The sequence below is a fragment of the Ambystoma mexicanum genome, chromosome 4p, assembly GCF_040938575.1.
Source record: "Ambystoma mexicanum isolate Mex_15411 chromosome 4p, UKY_AmexF1_1, whole genome shotgun sequence".
In the NCBI taxonomy this organism is placed as follows: domain Eukaryota; kingdom Metazoa; phylum Chordata; class Amphibia; order Caudata; family Ambystomatidae; genus Ambystoma; species Ambystoma mexicanum.
In genome coordinates, this window is record NC_090927.1 from 1046706089 (window position 1) to 1046727055 (window position 20967).

Consider the following 20967-nt stretch of genomic DNA (forward strand, 5'->3'; position numbering starts at 1 on the left):
GCCAACCGTAAGCTGAGACCACTGGAACACAGTATATACACTCTGGCGGCAACCTTAATAGGACTTTGTCCCCGGGGCGAATTCCTGTTTGTTAGCTTGTTTTAGTTGATTTTGGTTGTCAGCTGTGGTATTGCATCGTTATCTAGATTGCCATAGATAGGGTTAAACTATTTTTCAATTGTATACATTTCCACTTGCGACATACCATGTAGTGTTTTGATTCTTGGTTTCGAGTGCCATATAAATGTTCTTCACACTAGTCGGATTTCTTATCAAGAGTTTGTCTTTTTATTCCATACATGAACATTTTCTCTTTTTCATACATTAATTCTTTCTCTCTTTCTCTCTACACGTGTTTCACCCCTGTTATTGTCACAAGGGATCATCAGGAGAGATTTATAGCTGTTTTAAAAAAAAAGAAAACTCAATACATTTGTTTTAAACACTTAAAAAGAAAAAAGATAGTAAAAAAGGGGAAAATTATTACTTTCTGAAAATGTGATTACAATGAAATATTCTTTTAGATATCCTGTTTAAGTCTTCTAAAATTCTTCATGTTAGAATTTTACAGCCTTTATAATGGCTTTCATTTTTCTTATGTCAACATTATAGCATTACTGGTAGAGAATTCTATAAAAGTGGCACTCACCAATGGTGTATACTTTGGGTTTGTTTTACCAAATTTCAATCATTCACCTTTGTATTTATGCACTCTCTTTGGGCACAACTCGAAAGATTCCTTTTGATAGATTTCCTATTAGAACAAGAAAGCACATATTTTTTGTTAAGGGTTAGATCTTGTCAGATATCCTTTAGATGGCGGTCAAAGTACTTTTAAACCTTGGGGGAATCAAAAGCTTAAAATTCTTACCTTCTGCTCAGAAGAGATCCGGTTGTCTCTCCCTGGCTCCTTCTTTCGGCGTGTTTTTTTGTGTATTGCGCACGTTTAAATACGATTTCCGCTTATGACGTCATCACACCCGCGTACTTGCGTGCGCGATGTCGTCATCGCGTACTCGCGTACTGCGTGCCGGCCATTTTGGATGCCGGAACCTAGCTCGTTTTCTATGTTTATAATTCTTTGTTGTTTTAATTTTGTTTTTTGATGCGTGAATGGCCACATTTTATGCCCAATACGTAAGTATTTGGAGATTTTTGAGTTAACACTCTATCTTCAATTTGAATTTTTTTTAGATCTTTTGAAAGTTTACTCATGCAGTTTTGACAGCATATTATTTGCAAATTTGAAGATTTCTTTCATGTTTTTTTACATTTTCTTACAAATTTCAGTTTTCATTTCTAGATCTTATAATTTCCTAATTCCCTGAGATAATTGCAGGCAAGGTATTTTTTTCTAAAACGATCTATGCTTATTGGATCCTATTAGAGAAATTACTTACATATGAAGGTGTTCTATTTCTGAATAACCAGTGAATAGAAGAGATTATAAAAGAGGCTGGTCAATGTGAAATAAAAGAGATAGGACGTAGAAAAAATTAAAGATAGGATATATGAAAAGAATGATAGTTGTAAAATAAAAATAAGGGGGAGGAAGTTTTATGTTAGTAGACAACCAAAACATATATACTTAAAGCCAATTACAAAATTGGTACACAGTAACCTGCTCATGGGAGGTGACCGACCCTGGAAGTGCTCTCTAAAAACCTCACTGGCTGGGAAGTGCAGAGCAAGGATTTTCCTTGCCCCTGGAGACCCATGACCAGGTCTCCCACAGCCAGAAGCCAAGAGAGATTCTGGACATGGTTTTACAACTTTGATCAGTTTTCAAGCCAGCTTGACAGTCTCGAGGCACTTTTTAAGCCACTGCATGTACTGCGGGATACCTTTTGACACTCAATGGGCCTCATTCCGAGATTGGAGGCAGCCATGGCGCTAATAGCGCCATGGCTGCCTCCAATAACGGTACCGAGTCCGCCCTCATTCAATGGGGACTTACCAGTCTATTCGGACCTTTGTGGGACCGGTAAGTCCCCCTTGAAAATACCATTCCCATTTCAGCCCCCTTAGGGCTCAATGGGAATGGGGAAGGTGCAAATAACGGTACCGCAATTTACGTTACCGTTATTTGCTCTCTGGACCCTTTGCGGCTCCCGCTAAGGCCACCTGGTAAAACCAGGCGGCCTTAGTGGAACTCGCAAAGGGTCCTCGGAATAGGGCGCAAAGGGACTTTATGCACCAGTGTCCTTACCGGTGCCCATAATCCTGCGCCAGCCTCGGAAAGAGGCCCAATGCTAATCGACCTGCTGAAAGCAATCATCCTGACCCGTCTTGACATTGACTGGAACCAGTGGAAGCCATTAACCTGCCCATCTTTACACAATTCGATCTGCTGGAAGCCATGTCTGGACCCATCTAGATGCTGACTTGACCAAGTGGAAGCCATTGGCGCACCTGTCTCGACACAGACATAAACCGCTGGAGGCACTGTCTCGGCTTGTCTTGATGCTGACTTAACTTGACCTGCTGGAAGCCATCAACTAGACTTATCTTGACTCTGAATCAACTGAGGAAAAACATATAGAATCCTGGGTCGATGCTGCTGAGCACCAAGAACAACCATTGAAGGAATTTGAAGTGGCCTTGTCCCCATTGTCTGCATTAAAACACTCGTGACTAGTAAGACCCCATTCGCTATCTTTTTAAAAGACATCTTTAGTGTACCTGACATTGCTGCTGAAATTTTTCTTGCACACTACTGTTTTCAAACCTAGAGTCCCCACATTCATTAAAAAGTCTGCATATTCTGTGTCTTCTCCTTCAGGGGTGTGTTATTGTGTTTTTGATTAGTGGGTTTGCATTTTTAGTTTAATTCAAGTATCCTGTTGTAATATAACCTTGATTGTACATTGTTTTATTTTGATGCCACAGTACTATTATTGTTTGGTCTTCTGTGCTAGTCCACAAAGTACAAAGCGCATCCTGTGCTCAGCCATGTTACCTGAAAGAGAGTAAGGAGGCATACCTGTCAGGCTGTGCCTGTCCCACCTTGTGGGCGGGACAAGGACAAAGCCTGATATGCAAATGGATATTCCTCCTTTGTGAAAAGTACAGTGAGCTAAAAGCGATGGCTGCAGACTCTCAAAAGTGGGGAAAAAAAAACACCAAACAGGTTATCATGCCATGTTCTTCTAGAAAGGGGCACCTGCTACCTTTTTTGTATTTTTGTAAGGAAGTTGGGTTGGTCACCCTAAGGTACCTGGGGGAACCCAGACGTGGACCCCTTGCTCACTGTCCTTAGAGAGGCACAGCTCCACCTCACTGATGAGGCCCAACAAGGCTGAAACACGTGTATGGTTGCTGTTGGTACTCTTGCTCAAAGGAGGTTTGCCTGGCATTTCAGTGCTGGACTGCCGTTGTGGGCGGGACAAAGACTGATATGTAATGGATATTCCTCCTTTGTGAAAGGTACAGTGAGCTAAAAGTGATGACTGTGGACTCTCAAAGTGGGAAAAAAAACACAGAACAGATTATCATGCCATGTTCTTTCTAGAGAGGGGCGCCTGCTACCTTTTTATACATTTATCAAGATGCTTCGGTATGTAAAACATGGTAAATCCAATACGATATTGCAAATATATGGTGTAACTATTCCCAGTGTTTCATAGGAGCCAAGTGGTCTTGTGGTTTCTTTTTCCATGATTGAATATGGTGAACATTCCTTTCCTCCCTTTCTGCTCTTTTTCCAAAATGTACTGTTAAAAGAAAACAAGTGAAATGTATATATAAATAAGTGCACCTCAAATAAAATCCATACAGTTTACATAGCATAACATTATAGAAACCATCCACCGTAAGCCTGTTTTGTTTCCGAAGTGGGAAGTTTTAATGGACACGGCAACCGATCAAGTTTAGATTAAATTAATGTTGGCAATGTCGCTTCTGTCTAAGAACTTGGCAATAATTGCATCATGCTAGTACTTGCACACAAACCATATAAATAATCATTATTGACATTATATCTTAATGCAGATTGCCCGTCTCCAAGACTTGGTGAAAAATAATAATCAGGACCTTGGCTCAGCTGAAAGGCACATCAGCAGTTTGAAGGAAAGCCAAGAAAAACTTGAAGAGGATCTGAACCGTACCAGGGCGACTTTGCGTGAGACCAGTGATTCATTGCTCAGTATTCAGGTAATCACAAGCCACTTTTTACACTAATAGAAGGGATGATTATAAAATACAATGGGGCTCATTATTAGTATGATGGTGCAGTAAAAAAAGTAATTGTGACAGAAATACTACTACTTTTACCACACCACCATACTAAGAGTTTGGTGGTAATATGGAGGGTCTGCCTCCAGCATTTGGCCTGAGTTATTTACTGCATATTAGAACCAAAAACTGCAGAATCATTGTGTTGCAATTACCACCCACAGTAATTCCCTAAAAATACCCCTGTAGTCCTATGGACTCCAAAAATGTGGATTCAGCCAGCTATTGTGCCACGTCTAGTTGGGCACATTTTGTATACATTTTGGGTAGCAGAGATACAAGGGAGCAGAGAGCTAACAAAGGTGGGGGCAGTTTGGCAGCAAGGGATCGACAAGCAGGCTGGAAAGGAATCATGGGGGAGCAGATCGCCCAATATCAGATTAGGTGGGGAGTGTGTGTGGACCTAAGTGTTAGGAAGGAGCCATTCCTTGAAGAGAAGGCGCTTGTGCTTCTTCCTGAAATGTAGAAGCAAAGCGATTGACAGGGAGGAGGCTCCAGAATTTGGGGGCATAGACAAAGAAGGCTTGTCTTCTGGTTCTTTCCTTTCTGTAACAGAGGAGTGCAAGTCTGCTCAGGACCTCAAATCTGGTGGATCATGGTTCTGTGGAGCTGCTAAACATATCAGCGAGGTAGTTTGGGGACTTCAGGGTAATGGCCTTGTAGATGATGCAGCAGGATTTGGAGGTGATACATGCTTGCAGTGGTAGCCAGTGCAGTTCGATGAAGGTTACGGCGATGAAGTCGAATTTGTGGAATCCTTTGATGAGTCGTGCTGTTCTTGTTGTTATTTTACCTTGTCCAAAAGTTGACTGTCTGCGCCACTGATTCAGTATGTACTGGATTTTGTATCCCAGCTGTCATTGTGTCAATTGGGATAACAGGCGTACCTTCTGCAGCTGCTGTTGGTGATACTTTTTGTCATACCCAAGTCATTCCAGGCTCCCATCCCTCAGAGTTCCAAAATGAGTCTGATTGTCAGAGTTCAGGACCAGGAAGGCTGTTTGAGAGAAGGGGTGCTATATAATGGACTCAACGGCCCTTGTCCCATTTTCTTCTATCTAGCCAAAGTACCATAGAATTTTCACTGGGCTCTGTAGATCAACCAGGAGAGAAACTTTGTTCCAAGTTATAGTGGTCTTTAAACGATTCAGCACCACCAGTTGTCAGGTCACCAGCTTTCCAAGAATGTTCTTCAATGAAGGCTCCCCTAATGTCTGTTCGCTTCTCTCTGCCATCTCTACCGGCACAATTGGGTCTCCTTGGGTGGAGGTTAGCGTTTAGCGGGAAAACAAACTTCCTTGGCTTCTGTCCTTTTGCAGGTTCTGCCGCTGTTCTTATGCCCCTGCTTGTACTTCTCTGATAACTTTCTGGATTGGCACCAGTAGTCTTAACGGAAATGCCCCCTTTCACCATAAATATTTCCCTGGCAGGCCGCTTTCATCGAACGGCAGCCTATCGGGGGTACTGCACATGCGTTTACTACACAAATCGGAAGAGCGGCAGCAGACTGACGTAAATAGGTGGTTTGATGAGAGATAGGGATGTGTGTATGTGTTTGCATATGTGTGCGGGTTGCCTGTGTGTGTGTGTGTGTCAATGTCAGGAATTGGAAGGCGGTTTGGGGGGGCGGGGTGTCCCCCGCCTAGTACCCGACTGAGCCTGGGGGCAAGAGGTCAGGAGAGGGAACAGGTGTTGCGTGGGTTTCTTCCTGCATTAGGAAAGGACAGGGAAGGGAGCGCTAAAAGGGTATGTGATTTCTCTGCAGCACCGAAACTGGGCCCCGCTGAACCAGACTTTGGTGAAAGCAGCCTGCGGGCAAATCAAATAGAATCGTCTTAGCTTCACTATCCTCGGAAGGAAATGGGGATGGATTTTGAAGGCTGGCTCCAGTGGCTTCTGTGTGGACTGTCTATTTGGCCTGCCTCTTCTTCATTCGATTCCCTGCATATCTTGCAGGTTTTCCTCCCACTCTCTAGGCCGGGGACAGACTGGTTACACTACATAAAATGCCATACGGTGGCATTGTATTACTCGAGCGGTGGTGCTGGAGGAAATGTCTTAATTCCAGGTCTACTAGACATAGGGGACCATATGGAGCAGGGGACCCATAGGAAAAAGGACAACACATGAAAAGAGAGGGGTGGCCTTCCATCTCTACTTCCTGTTTCCCAAAAAGAAACTTAGGGCCTGAGTCCAGTGGTCCAGTCAAGAGGGGTCTAAAATCAGAGCCCATTGATCCCACTCCCAACACTACTTGTTAAGAAGCTGAACGGGATCAATATTGCACTGACACGATTGGCAAGTCTTAAGTATTGGTTTATTCCTCATAGTTACATAACAAATCTCAAGAACATGTTGACTAATGGCTCTACCCTGTTCTCTAGCACTCAGGACCCCTGACTTAGGATGGCGTCTACTAGCAGAAACCCCTCCTGATGATTCCAAGTGGCTTGCTTTGATCTGTTCAGGTACCCCTTTGGTGGGCATCAGCTCTCCCCACTTCTCTACTGAAAGCTACAATTAATGACCATGACCAAGGGTGTGTGATTCCTTTGGTTAAAACACTCTCGGTGGACTCTTCACTTGATCCTGAAAAAGTCTTCAGTATTGATTTATTCCAGATATTTACAACACAAATCTCTAGAAAACATAAGGTAATGTCTCTAGCCTATCCTCTAGCATTCATTGTTCCCTGACTGAGGATGGCCTCTCCTAGCTAAAGTCTCTTCTGTCGATTCCCAGTGGTTTGTGTTAAGGATTTCAATCGGGCGACACACCTTGGTTTTAGCCCAGGATGTAGCGCACATTTGGAATGCTTTCTCTTTAGTTTCTACGAATTCAATTTGAGATGGCACAACCCGTCTCACACCCCCTTTTACAAAAACCCCGGGTCACAATGGATCATGAACCAGGCCTGTTAGTGGCAATGCAATATTTATTTATTTTAAAGTTCAAAGAAATCACACAAATTTTAATATTGGGCAGCAATCACCAATGGGGTGATAATTACAATGAAAACCACTGAAATACACTTGGGTAACCTTCTACAAGCACATGTCCAAAGCACAAATGAATAGGAGCACTTTTTGAATTAGTATAGATAGCACCAGAGTTAAGATTTCCCACTGCAATGTTCCCTCAACCCACAATTAATCGAATTCTGAGTGGATAGAAAGAAGCAGTAGGTAATGGCCTAAAATGAAACTCAGAAGTTGACAAATAAATAATTAATGTGCGGTTAAATCTATGAGGCAAATATGATTTCTCACAATAGCAGTAATGTATAAACCCTAGCAATCACCAGGCAAAGTATCAACAAAGGCATAGGGGGTCATTACGAGTTTGGAGGCAGCCATGGTGCTATTAGCGCCATGGCTGCCTCCAAAGTCGTGTCTGGGTCCTGGGGCCTCATTACGACCCAGGCGGTAAGTATTGAACATTACCGGCATGGCGTAATGAACGTTTACGACGTGGCCCGATGGCGTAAAGAGCGGCACATTCCGACCATTCGCGCACGAGCATTACGCCATGCCGGTAATGTAAATTACGCCATGGCGTAAATGACCCTAAAACGGCCCCTACCGGCATAGTACGCCGCGCAAGGTGCACTACCGGCACCCATCATAGCGGCGACCGTAGTGTGCGGTCACCGTAATTAGCGGTCACTGCAGTTAGCGGTGACTGTAAATAAGCGGAACCGGAAGTAGCGGCATCGCGGCGGAGCGGGAAAGAGCACGGTGGCCATCTTTAAAAACACAATCCATTGCCATCCTCCCCAACCATTCCACATCCGACCCTGAGACCTGTCCAAACCCATAACCCACCCAATTACCAATCTGAAAATGCCCAAAGTTGTTAAGAAAGCATGCGACCGGCAGCGCCAGGACCGCTTCTCCCGGGAGGAACTAACCATGCTTGCTGAGACCCTCCAGGACAATGCTGCGGTGGTCTTCTCTACGCAAATGTCCAGGCCGGCAATAGCCAAAAAGAAGGCCATATGGTCCCTGGTGGCACAGCGTGTCAGTGCGGTGGGGAGCGTACCCCGCAATGCACAGCAGTGCAGAAAGCGGTGGGACGACCTGAGGCTCCGTGTCAGGAGCATCCTCTCGGCGAATAGGAACCTGGGCACGGCAACCGGGGGTGGATGTGATTCCCCCATCAAATTGCAAGCATGGGAGGAAATATGTGCATCCACCATTGGAATGGAGAGCATACAAGGAGTCGGAGGGATGGAGAGAGGAGTCCCGACATCAGGAGATGCAGGTAGGTGGCTCCAATCAAGCCTTGCAAAAATCACCAAAGTCCAATCATGTGAGGTACTATGTTGCCCCATAGTGCAAATGCAACACATCAGCAGGAGACTGCCCACAGACACATCCGAAATCCACCCTGTACACATGCAGCATGCACACCCTAACTGCCGGCCCCCACATACCACCATGCTACTTCCACACAAAAGGCAGACAAACTGTATGCCCCTGCCTCAAATGTGCTGCATGTACCTACTGATAAGATGTCATTCGTCACAATGCACGCACAATTTCCGCAGACCCATCAATAACACTCTCCCTCCTTTGCTCCACCACAGGCTCTGATTCAGACCTCCAGGATGAGGACACCACTGCCTCCACAGCCACCAGGAGGGCCAGGACAACTGTGCCTAGGCCGCAAGCCTCCACCTCTGCCGTCCCGAGGATGACACCCCAGCAGCCACAAACCCTGCCAGGGGAAGAGGACAGGGCACTGACAGCCACCACAACTGTCACCACAGAACCAGCAGCAGCAGCGCACATGACACACATCGTGCCCACCGAAGGGACAGGCTCTGCTGCAAGCAGCACCCTTGGTGAAATTGCTGCCATAGCAGCATCCTCCGACAGTGAGGCACGGAGCATTGAGGAGATTGATGATGGAAGCCCCACTGCCCGCCCACATTCCCCCTACACATCCCTAAGCCCCCTGCAGGTGGATGCCACACAGGGGCAGATGGAGGTCGAGGATTGGCCAGCCACCCCATCCCCGCTGCTGGAGGTGAGCAGCCCAATGGGCATGCCAATGCCATTGGCCATGAGCCAGAGGAACCAGCAGACCCTGGATGATATTGTCACCCGGCAGCAGCAGCTATCCACCCTCCTCAATGAACACGTTGCAGAGTGTGTGGGGGCAAGGGATGCCATGGAGAAATGCGCAGACAGAGTCACGGCTGCCATTGAGTCCTCCACGAAGGACATCTGCACAGAACTCACCGCTGTGCGGCACGTCCTCTCAGAACTGGTGCAGACCAGTCGGGACAGCCGTCCAAATGTGCAGCCAGGACCCTCCTCGTCTACCAGCTCGGCACAGAGCAGCCCCATCCGCAGATCAGGGAGGAACCTGCGCAGCACGGGCAGTGGTGCCCCGGGGGCCAGGGGAGGGGACTGTCATTAGTGCCCGGACAGTGGAGAAGAACTACATCACACACTGCTGCACAGACTGAACCACACCTTCGTAGGGATTCCAGGGGGGAGGGGGGAGTGAGTGTGTTGGGGTGTTCAGGGGGGAGGGGGAAGGGGGGAGTGGGTGTGTTGGGGTGTTCAGGGGGGAGGGGGGAGGGGGTGTGTTGGGGAGTTCAGGGGGGAGGCAGGAGGGGGGAGTGGGTGTGTTGGGGTGTTCAGGGTGGAGGGGGGAGGGAGGAGTTGGTGTGTCATACCTTTTCACTATTATAATACACTTTATCGTTTAGCACAAATCCAATGTGTGGGCATTGCTCATTGCGTATGTGTGCTTTATTGTTGTACAGTCCACAGTGTGCATGTCCCAGACACACACAGTGCCCCAAGTGCCGTCTCCATGTTACACACACCCGCCGTGTGTGCTAGAAGCATTGGTCAATGAGATTCTGACGCATTTCACGACCCTCCTGTGCATCACTGCCTCCTTGAGGTGCTGCCACATCCCCACCCTCCTCATCGTCAGGTGGTTGCAGTTCTGCGTCAGGGGGCAGGGGCACATTTCGTCTGACGCACATATTGTGTAGCATGACACATGCCATGACGATCTTCGCAACCTTCTCATGGCGGTACTGGAGTGCCCCGCCAGACCTGCTGATGCAGCGGAAACGTGCCTTCAGTAGGCCGAAAGCCTGCTCAATCACCACACGGGTACGTGCATGGGCACGGTTTAAGTCCTCCTCATGCTGGTTCTGTGGGTTCCGGACTAGTGTAAGAAGCCACCTCTTCAGGGGATAGCCTGCATCACCTGTATGTGGGCAACAATGTATGTGTCAGGGATGGAATTGATTTCTGAACATGACGTGCCACCATGCCTTGCATTCAACTGTAACTTTGCACCACTTTTAGTTGCGCTAATGGTTTCACACTATGCAACCGGTATATGTTCCTGGCTCTCATGTACTGTTTTGCATGCCAAAACACAATGTATGCAGGGGGGGGGCAAGTGCCTTGTGAGTGCCCATCCACTGTGTACGTTCAGGTCGTATCTTTAGGTGACCTGGCACGTGTCCTGTGAGGTTAACGCTCACATGATCGCAACATTGCTGTCTGCCTCATTATGACCCCAGTGAACAATACTGATGTCAATAGGGACAGTTTGTGGGCCTTGCTGTCTGTGTTGTGGTGCATTGATGTTCCAGTCCATCATGTGCCTCCTTTGGGCACAGTTATGGGGGACAGGCCTTTCAGTAGATGGTGTTTGGTGACGTGCATGTAGGTGCATTTCCTTGGAGTCAATGTGGTCACATTTTGTACAATGCACTTGCAGATGGTTGTGTCATGGTTGGGACACACCTTCATTCACATGTTAGGGCTGCTTAGGTCAGGCATCACGTATACAGGTGTCAGATGACGTAAGTGCTGCCTCAGGGTATGATCTGGCTACTGCTAGTCGCAGCCAGGTGAAGTATGCATCATTCCCCCCCCTTTCTGCCAGGTGAAGTATGCATCATCCCCCCCCCTTTCTGTCTGCCAGGTGAAGTATGCATCATTCACCCCCCCCTTTCTGCCAGGTGAAGTATGCATCATTCCCCCCCCCTTTCTGCCAGGTGAAGTATGCATCATCCCCCCCCTTTCTGCCAGGTGAAGTATGCATCATCCCCCCCCCTTTCTGCCAGGTGAAGTATGCATCATTACCCCCCCCCCCTTTCTGCCAGGTGAAGTATGCATTGGTACGTCGATCACCTACCCACTTCATATTTCCATGCTCATGACATGAGACTCACCGAGTAGCCAGGATCTTGGCCCTGCATGTCGCTCCATGTAGCGTGGTATTATGGAGTTATGCAGGACCATTGAATCATGGGTTGATCCGGGGAATCGGGCACAACAATGTGTGAAGATCCTGTTGGAGTCACAGACCATTTGCACATTGATTGAGTGAAATAGTTTACGGTTGCGGTACGGTACCTCCATGGCACGTGGGACCGACAATTCTACATGGGTGCAGTCGATGGCACCAATGCAACCAGGTATGCCAGCTAGTGCATGGAAACCCACTTTGGTGTTAGCAATCTCCTGGGCAGACCGTGGCAATGAGATGTGGTCATCTGTGTGCTTGAGGAGGGCATCCAGCACTTGGATCAGTGTACGTGAGAATAATGGTTGTGATATGCCATGCAAGTGCCCCACTGTGTGCTGGTAGGTGCCCGTGGCCAGGAAGTGGAGCACGGACACTACCTTCAGTAGGGGGGGATGGCGGTGGGTGTTTCAATCATGCTGACGATGTCGTTGTGTATCATGTCCACAATGGTGGTGATGGTGTCCCGGTCCAGTCGGTACAGGGTGTGGATCTGCTCAGCGGTGAGGGTGAATGGACTGGCTCTGATGCGTGGGATTGGGGGCTGCCTGCGTGGTGCCACTGGCTGTGCTGGTGGGGCTTGCTGGCCCTGCCTTGCCCTCCTTCTCCTCCTGCGTCTCCTCTGTGCAGCCTCTTGTTGTTGTTGTTGTTGTTGTTGTTGTATTTGCATTTGTAGCACTTGCATTGCTATCAGGTCCTCCAGCCCCAACATTGCTAGTCCTATTGGTATCATTGTGGAGTGTGACTGGGTGTGGGAAGGGGTTGGATGTGCTCTTTTTGTACTTCCTGAGTCTGTATTGCCTCCACCTGTGCTGATTCTGTGCACCTGTGGCAGCTGGATTCACTTTACATGGCCCTTTACGGTTGGTTCGCGATGGCGTAATTAGCACCATGGCGGTAAGGTACTTAACGGGCTGGGTGATGGCGTTAGGTGCATGTCCGCTTGGGTCGGCATTCGCGTACCTTTGCGCCATGCCGGTAATTACGGTGTGGGATCTCGCGTGCACGCGTCCTTGGTGCAGTTAGCGGCAGCGTTAACTACGATGCCGCTAATGGCATCGTAGTTAACGGTCACGGCTCATGATCGGACCTAGCGGAAAACGATGGCGGTAATCATTTACCGCCATCGTTTTTCACTTAGCGCCTGGGTCGTAATGAGGCCCTTGGTTTCCTTGAATGGGGACTTACCGGGTTATTCCAACCTTGGAGGACCCGGTAAGTCCTCATTCAAAATACCCATCCCCATTCGAGCCCCAATAGGACTCAGTGGGAATGGGGAGGGAGCTAATAACTGGCCTGTTAACTACGGGCCCGTTATTAGCTCTCTGGTCCCTTAGCGGCTCCCGCTAAGGACGGCTGGTTTTACCAGCCAGCCTTAGCGGGACCCGCTAAGGGACCTTGAAATGCAGCGGTAAGGGGTTAACGGCACCGGCATCCTTATCGGCACCGTTAACCCCTTACCGCCGCACTCATAATGACCCCCATACAGTTCAAAAGCAAGTTGAAAGTAAGAACATGATGCAGCCGGAATCACACGTTGGAAATTTGCATTTTTTGTCTCAATTGCAGTTCTAAATGTCAGGTGGATTTTATGAAAAACGGGTGAAATACTCGGATTTGGAATGCGGTTTTTGGGCTGGGGGAAAGATGCACATTACAGGAACAATACAGAGGTAATAGGATGGCTATAGCTAAAGAACTGGATGAGATTTGCAATATAAAAGAGACTCGGTTTTGGTAAAATAAAGCCGTGAAAGAGAGGAAATTGGTTTGGAAAAAAGACAAGTTTTACTTAAACTAAATTATCAAGACTGGATAGTTAAAGAAAGACACAGTACGATCCAAGGTTGATTTGTGACGTCAACCTCATCACCCCCGCGTTCAACTTTATGTGGGAATTAGTTTAAATTTTTCCAAATATCTCTAAGGACTTACAAGATGGGATGAATGAAAGAATTGCGCTAACACTAGAAAGACAAGGACAGAGTGCACAGAGAATTCTAACAGTTTTAAACATGTTACCAGGGTATGGATAGGGTTACTGGGAGAGTGGAACAAGACAAAGGATCAAGATGGCTAGGCTATATGTTTCTATGGGATGGGGAGCTGCTCACAGTCCATGCTTGAGCTTGGGATTTTGGAACAGTCATCCGGGTTCGGGTCACAGCACGACGGGCGCCGGATAGCGGCGGACTCTGCTGGCAGAACCACAGCTAGGCCTGTCTGATCACTGGATGGCAAAGGTACAGCTGGATGCAGGTAGTGGTACAGCTGGATGGCAGAGGTACAGCGGGCATGCAGCTAGCGTGCAAATGTGTTATTTTCATTTATTTTCCTCTGTTTTGGGTTCTGTGGTAAGTCAGAATCAGGAGACGGACAACTTGTTGGGGTTTGATCTGTGATTGTTTTCTTTAAATGCCAAAACTCTATACTAACCCTACGTTTCTAGTCCCTACTCTGGAAGAAAGAAAATAGTTCAAAAGAGTGCAGGTCAGGATGTCGTACCAAATAAAGTGTGTCTGCCGTCCAGAAACCTAAGTTAGCCTACTCCCTGTCCCTACCACTAAAAAAGAAAACATCTAATGTAAAACCACAAATATCCTAAGGGCCTTCTGCCCAAATTATATGTTCTTAGCTGGTTTCTAGCCCCTACTGTACTTTCTCTGGATTAGATAAGGTTGCTCGCCCTCAGCAAGGTTCCAATAAAATCACCAGCAAATGTCTCTGGGCTGTTCAGCCTATTTAAAGTTCAAGTAAGAATGTTCAATAACTCCCCTCAGGAATTCCTGCCCTATGTGCAAGAGAGCTCAGGTCCTGTACGAAACAAAGTTCCTTCAAATATCTCTGTATAGCCGAGCCTCTTCTGGCTCAGTTCAGAACCCCTTTGGCTCCTGCCCTTCCCTGGGGTCTCAGGTTCCACACACCCTCTTGGGGTCGGATTGATTGTGGCTCACTCTGGGCCTGACAGATTCTCACCCTGCTCTAGGGTCCCAGGTTTTGTACCCCCTATGTCATGATCCACAGCAGAGTGCAGGGCACACCTTCACACAACCGTGGGAGAAGACATAACAATGCGGGCAACATATGGACATTAAGGGTCACTGGCTGGCGTAGGCAGTTAATGGCAAGCATTGATAGGACCCACCAAGATGGCCACCAAGTTGGGATTCATAAGGTAATTCAAGATGGCCCCCAGGCACCCCATGCCTCTAGTGTCCTTGGTGGTCTAGTGTTACAAGGTGCAGCCCAGGGCTATAAAACCGCACCCTGGGCCTAATCATGTTCTTAGTGTTTTTTCTGTGGACTATGTAAGCGGTGTAACTCTTTCCGCTCTGCTGAATTCCACGTGCAAGAGGAATCCTGCTTTCCAGCCACTCATCAGACTTCCCGTATTGCTTTCCAGTTACTTGGCAGACTCCTCGCACTGCCTGCTTCTTACCTTCAAGATGATCCCTGCATCCAGTAACTAGATGGACTCTGCGCCAACACGACGCGCCTACCTGGACTTGGCTTGGAAAGGAGCGCCCCTGGACTTGGTTTGGAACAGAGTGCCCCTTCGATCCATCACCGCAGCATCACACAGCGCCTCCAATAGAGAAACCATGCAGTAAGCATACAGACTTGGAATATTGCGCGCTCAGAGCACCCCCTCCAGAACCCGCTTACCTGTACGCGAACCACCGTAATCCGCCCACTAGCGCTTCAGTCATAGGTTGCTTGCCAGACACAGCACCGCAGCAACTGTGGGGACAAAACAGAGACAAAACAAGAACGTTAGTATTGCACAAATCGCGCTCCGCGCAGCATCAACCAGCGAACTTGGAAGCGCTGCTGAAAGCAGACAGAACATTTGCAGCACAATATAGACACTTTCAGCGCAACATAGACGCTTACCTGTACAGAACATCACGTGTGTCGCAGCTGGTCTTACCACAGAGCACCAATGACGGAACTGGAGCAGATGCCTAGATAGAACCTTTGGTTCACTGCTTCCATACCATAGGTAAGCCAAACTCCTTGCCAGCAAGCAGACCCTGGGTGCAGAAAGGAGGTGGGGGGAGAACAGGGAAAACAGACACTGATGCCCCTCCATTGTTTGTCCATAGGTTCACATCCAGACTATCCCACAACCATCTCCAGCAGTACAGAGGAGCCTTACCAAACTACTCCCAACTAAACCATACGCTGGGCTATAAGCCACTCAGCGGAACAGTGGGGAGGGAATGGTTTGGGCTGCACATCTCATCTCATCTCAGAGGGTACCCTTCCGGTAACCGAAGACCAGGCGCTCCTGAAGGGTACCAGAGGTAAGCATTACACCATCTTGGGGTTGGTTTGCTTGAGGCCCACTCTAGGCCAGACGGATTCTCACCCCGTCTTGGGGTCTCGGGTTTCACAACCCCTATTGGGGTATCTAGTCTTTCAGCCTCTCCTAGGCTAAGCAGTTTCTCAGCCCCTCTTGGCCGGTTTGGGTTTTCAGTCCCTATTAGGCTCTTGGGTTCCTCAGCCCCTCTTGGGCTCTTGGGTCTTTCAGCCCCTCTTGGGCTCTAGGGTTTCTCATCCCCTCTTGGGCTCTTTGACCTTTCAACCTCTTTACTGCTATTTGGCTTTTCACCCCTGCTTGGGGAATATGGATTCTCAACCCATCTTGGGCTATCTGGTTCCTTGAGGGATTTAGTTCCTCACCCTGTCTTAATTTCATTTAATTTATTTGCATTTTTAAAGCACTCACACAGCCCGGGCGCATCGAGGTGCTGTTACAGGAATATGTTTTAGTTGCGTATTTATGACGCACTTAATACCCAGAGGTTTCTAAGCACGGACCCGGGGATCGAAATGCCAGTAGGGCGAAGATTCTGGGATCGAAATGCCAGTAGGACGAAGATTCTCCTCATCGGCACACCTGCACCCTCCTTTCCTGTCACTTTCTGGCCGGCCTCCCTTGGCCCTCTTCCTGCTCCCAGCTGTGAGTCTAAGAACCTCAGGGTCATCTTCGACTCCACACTCCCCTTTTCTCCTCACATCTCTGACGTCTATAAGAAGTCACACTTCCAACTGCACCTCCTCAGAGTTATTCTTCCTGTCCTCTCCTTCCCCCAGAAGCTCACTGTCTCCAGAGCTCTGGTTCTGTCTAGGCTGGACTACTGCAGCAGCCTCTTTCTAAATCTATCTGCTTCTACTCTCCGCCCTCTACAACTCATCCAGAACAGGACTGCGAGACTTGTCCTTGGCCTCAAGCCCATGGATCGTATCTCTCCAGCACTGAAATCTCTACTTCGGCTCCCAGTGGCTGCGAGGGTTAAGTTCAAGACCCTCTGCATTGTCCACAAGGCCTTCTGGGGCCTGGGCCCTCTTTACCTCAACTCTCTCTTCGTAAATATCTTCCTACTCAAGCTCTTCGCTCCTCCGCCTCCAACTCCCTCAGGGTCAGTCGCTTCTCCACGCAACGATTTGGTGGTAGATCTCTTTCTTCAGCTGGAGCCTCCATCTGGAACAGCCTCCCTGCCTCTCTGAAACTTGACGAGAACCATTTCCGGTTCCGGAAGCACCTCAAGACTTTCATCTTTGCTTCTGCCTTCTCTTTTCCTCTCCCCTGTTGATGTCCTGGCTGAAAATGCACTAGTCACCTGGCTAGCCTCTTATCTCGGGCTCAGGTCCCCTTCCCACCCAGTTGCACACCCGCACTGCCCCCCGGCAACTCCTGCACTTGGGTCTGTATCTTTAACCCTACAGTCCCCCTACCTGCACTTTGGACACCTGCTGTCTGCACTTACCCTTGCACCTGCCACCCGTTGGACGCACTTCTTGTTATTGTTTGATATCATGTACTGTACTTCCCTACTCCCCTTTCCCCTCGCACTTTTCCCCACCCATCTCCGCTGCACTTGTGCGATCTCAATGTCGCTTGTCCTAGTAAGATCGCTGTCTCTGTCCTCCCTGTGTGCCCGATCCCTTGCCTTGTCGCGCCTTGAAACACTTGTGTATAGGCACATTATCAATTCCATATCATATCATACCCCGTCTTGGGGTATAGCTGGGCCTGTGTGCCCTCCTCTTGGTTCTCTGGACGCACCGCATGCCTAGTTTGCTGCTGCAGCATTCCTGTGGTGAGGCGGTCTCCTCTGCAAATGTGGACGTGTGATTCCGGCTATTCCTCGGTCTTCTGCGTTGGTTTGCAGGAGTTGGTTTTTCCTTCGGCTCATGGCAGACTTCGGCATCAGTTCCAGCAGGCGCTTGTCGGCCACTATTTGTGCAGTAGTGTCTCTTCTCTCTTTGGGAGGGCTGAGCTTCTGCAGCTCCCGTTCTTTCATCTGTCTATCCTGCTCTTCTGCTCCTCTGGGTCGGTCTCACAGGATCCTTATGTTCATCCCTACAAGGAGATGGAACACTCCATTGGTCTGGCGCTTTATGCAAGTGTGGAAATAGTATAGGGTCAGAAACCACAGTTATCTCGTTCATTCTCCATATAGCCAATTAGCAGTTGTACCCGTGCTTCTCACTGTAATTCTTGCTTCAGTCGAAGTGTGAAGTTTATTCAATGAATGAATATAGATAATGATGTTGTATGATTGGTTGCGTTACTCGAATGACAACTGGTGGAGGTGACCTTGATCGTTCCTTATGGTGAGTTTGATTTGTCCCGGAAGGCCTTTCTGACTACTGCCGTGTTTGAGAATTGTATTGTATGCAGAATTATGGGGAGTTTAATTTGTACCAGCTGGCCCCCTTTGTCTACTGTCGTAGGTGGTATGCTATTATCCCTAAACCAATGCTTCTTTGTAGACAATATTGCTAATCTTTTCTGTAGGAGCTTGCATGAACAATTGTCTTTGTTACTAACTCTGGAGCAAGTCACATAAAGCTGACCATGAGAAAAGCATGAATCCCCTAAATCGATTCCAGCTACTTTGAATGACTGTCCCAGAGCTTTTATGAAGGCCATTGCCAAAAGGGGTCTTACTGGGAACTGCAGGCGCTTGAACTGAAAAGGGTAATCACTTGGTATGCAGAAAAAAAATTAGACAAAGGTAGATTTGTATTTTATATTCTTTACATTGGGACCTACCCACATGGAACCTACCCACATGACCAATTTCAGGTTTGGAGCATGTTGGGAAATATGCTGAACATTTTCGAACAGACACACACACATCCACAAATGTCCCTTTTATATGTATAGAGATAAAGACATCAGCTTTCTGAGTCAAGGGAGGGTAACACATATCCCTGTTAGGGGATGGCCCGTGCTCCAAGGAGGGGTCAAATTGGTATCCAGCAGTGCACACCTAACCTAATGAATACTTGTATCCAAAAGTTAAATGTTTACAGTATATTTGGGTGCAGGGGAGGATTCACATCCTTGAAATTAAGCCGATACTTAATACATACAATAGTGTCCGGTCTATGGACACTCACGTCCCCTGCACACTGCAAGGGACTCATGGTGACAACAGTAAAGAGAGACACAAGTGATCACAGTTCACGGATGTTTATTAAACTGTAAGCACAGGGTGGGAAAAAAAACGCCTAACCTAAATCTATGATGGGAACAAGCGTCGACCATGAAATGAAAAATAAGGCAGTCCTTGTGATGGCTTGTCAATGTAAAAAGCCTATACTAAAATAAAACAATTGCCAATTCCTTACAACTAATTACAGAAAGAGTGTGGGATAGAGTATTCAAATTAAAGGAAAAAGTGTTCACAAATAATAAGTCAGGATCTGATTGCCTTGAGGTCTCCCGTTCCCACGTTTTTAGCACGGGACAAGGTGGGACTTTGAAGCACAGCACACGTTCGAGTCTTCCCAGCACGAGCTAACAGTTCCGTATCAGCTATCAGGTTATTCGATGGTTAAGTCTCTTTACAATAAAAGTGTCTTGCCTTCGAGGGCTGATGCTCTTAACAAACAAACACAAAGTTCTGTTCTACGAACACTTTGGGTAATCGCTCAGAATTTGCTGCGTGAGCACCCACATGGTGCCTGACTCCTCTGTTGCTGGTTTTCCCCCTTCCTTCGTTAATGGTATCTTTTTACTTTTCAAAGGTCAATTTAGCCTTTGGCTACTTTTTATTCAACACATTTCGGTTTCTTATTGACACTTCCCTCGACCCACCAGCTGTGATGAACCGCTTTGCTTTCTTTCCCCTTAAAGTCAAGTTTGGTACCACAGAGACCGGCGTCTCTCTCCGGCTTGCTAATCAGTGGAGGAGGGTTTTGTGTACCATTGGCATCTGTTGGCTATTGTTCGCAGACTTATCATTCCCTCTGCAGAGGTTCCACAGGCCTTGGTCAGAAAGGACAAGGGTGACTCTCTCCTTGTCTCCCTCTCTGACTGCGCTGTCTTTCTCCTCCTCTTGAACTGCCGTGCTGAGGTAGCTCTTACATCGTGCGGTCTGCCTTGCATGTCTTGTGCTCTTTTGCTCCACCTTTATCCCTGTGGGAAAGGCAAAGGGCTGTCAGGTGTGTGTAATTCTGTTCAATTGCCTGACTTTGCCTGACCCTGTTATTGGGACACGTCAGGTAAACGGCTCTGGTGTTAGTCCGTTGTCTTTTGTGTTGTGCAAACGTGTTCGTGTGGAAAAAGGGGGAAGGCAGTGTTTTGGAATATCCTATGTGGTAAGATGGGAAAAGGGTATTATAAGACAATGGTTCGTTGGGTAACTCGGAAGGATGAAATGGATAGGGTTTGTGGAATGAACGAAAATTACCCGTTTTTATCGTGACCTGGACAGGGGGAATTGTGCGACTGGTAGTGTGTTGTTAATGTAGTATACTGGGGTTTCAGGAAAGATTAATCAGAGGGACGAGAAGAAGAAGGGTTGGGAGTATTCGGGTAGAAAACAGGAATGCTGGGATTTTGAGAGATGTGGCTTTTGAGTCTAATGGGGTCTGTGCTCATAATTGGTTTGCCAGAGTGTAGGGGTGGTTGGGTTTTCTTATGGGAGCTTCTTTGGGTGGAAGGAAGGTAGATGTGGAATACCCAAAGAAAATCTCAGGGACTTCGTCCTACTCTCTGTCTTCTGCAATGTAATATGGCATATCACCTGGGGCATTTCCCCGAGCATAACCCTGGGCTCCCCTACCCAAGTGATCCTCCCTCCCTCATCCACCCGCAGAGTTGGGATCCGAGACCGCCAGCCCTTCCCTGGCCACGTGAATAAGGGTTTCCTGAGGTCTACTTGGGAGAATACCCTCAGGGTTCTCACAACACCTTAATGCTGATTAAACAGCTCAGCACTTTTATAGTCCAGATAATGTACAATTAAATCAAATATAAGAACACAATCTCTTCAAATATTCTAATCCAGGATTCTCTTTATTGTTAAGATGTCTATCAGATGTTCTACGCGTTTCAGGGATATGATCCCCTTCTTCAGGAGCAGAACTGTAGTTACAAACATAAACAGACAAAGGGTCTTTCATATGACTCTCAATATAAAT

At 47.7% G+C, this 20967-nt stretch overlaps 1 protein-coding gene across 4 annotated transcripts in view; it reads left to right on the forward strand.

Moving 5' to 3' along the window:
- The window catches only part of FAM184A (family with sequence similarity 184 member A), an 833199-nt gene that overhangs the window by 491693 nt on the left and 320539 nt on the right, over positions 1–20967 (forward strand). For all 4 annotated transcript variants that reach the window (XM_069606609.1, XM_069606608.1, XM_069606610.1 and 1 more), the window contains exon 7: positions 3991–4152. In XM_069606609.1, the coding sequence (XP_069462710.1) occupies positions 3991–4152 (162 nt within the window). The remainder of the gene's footprint in view (positions 1–3990; positions 4153–20967) is intronic.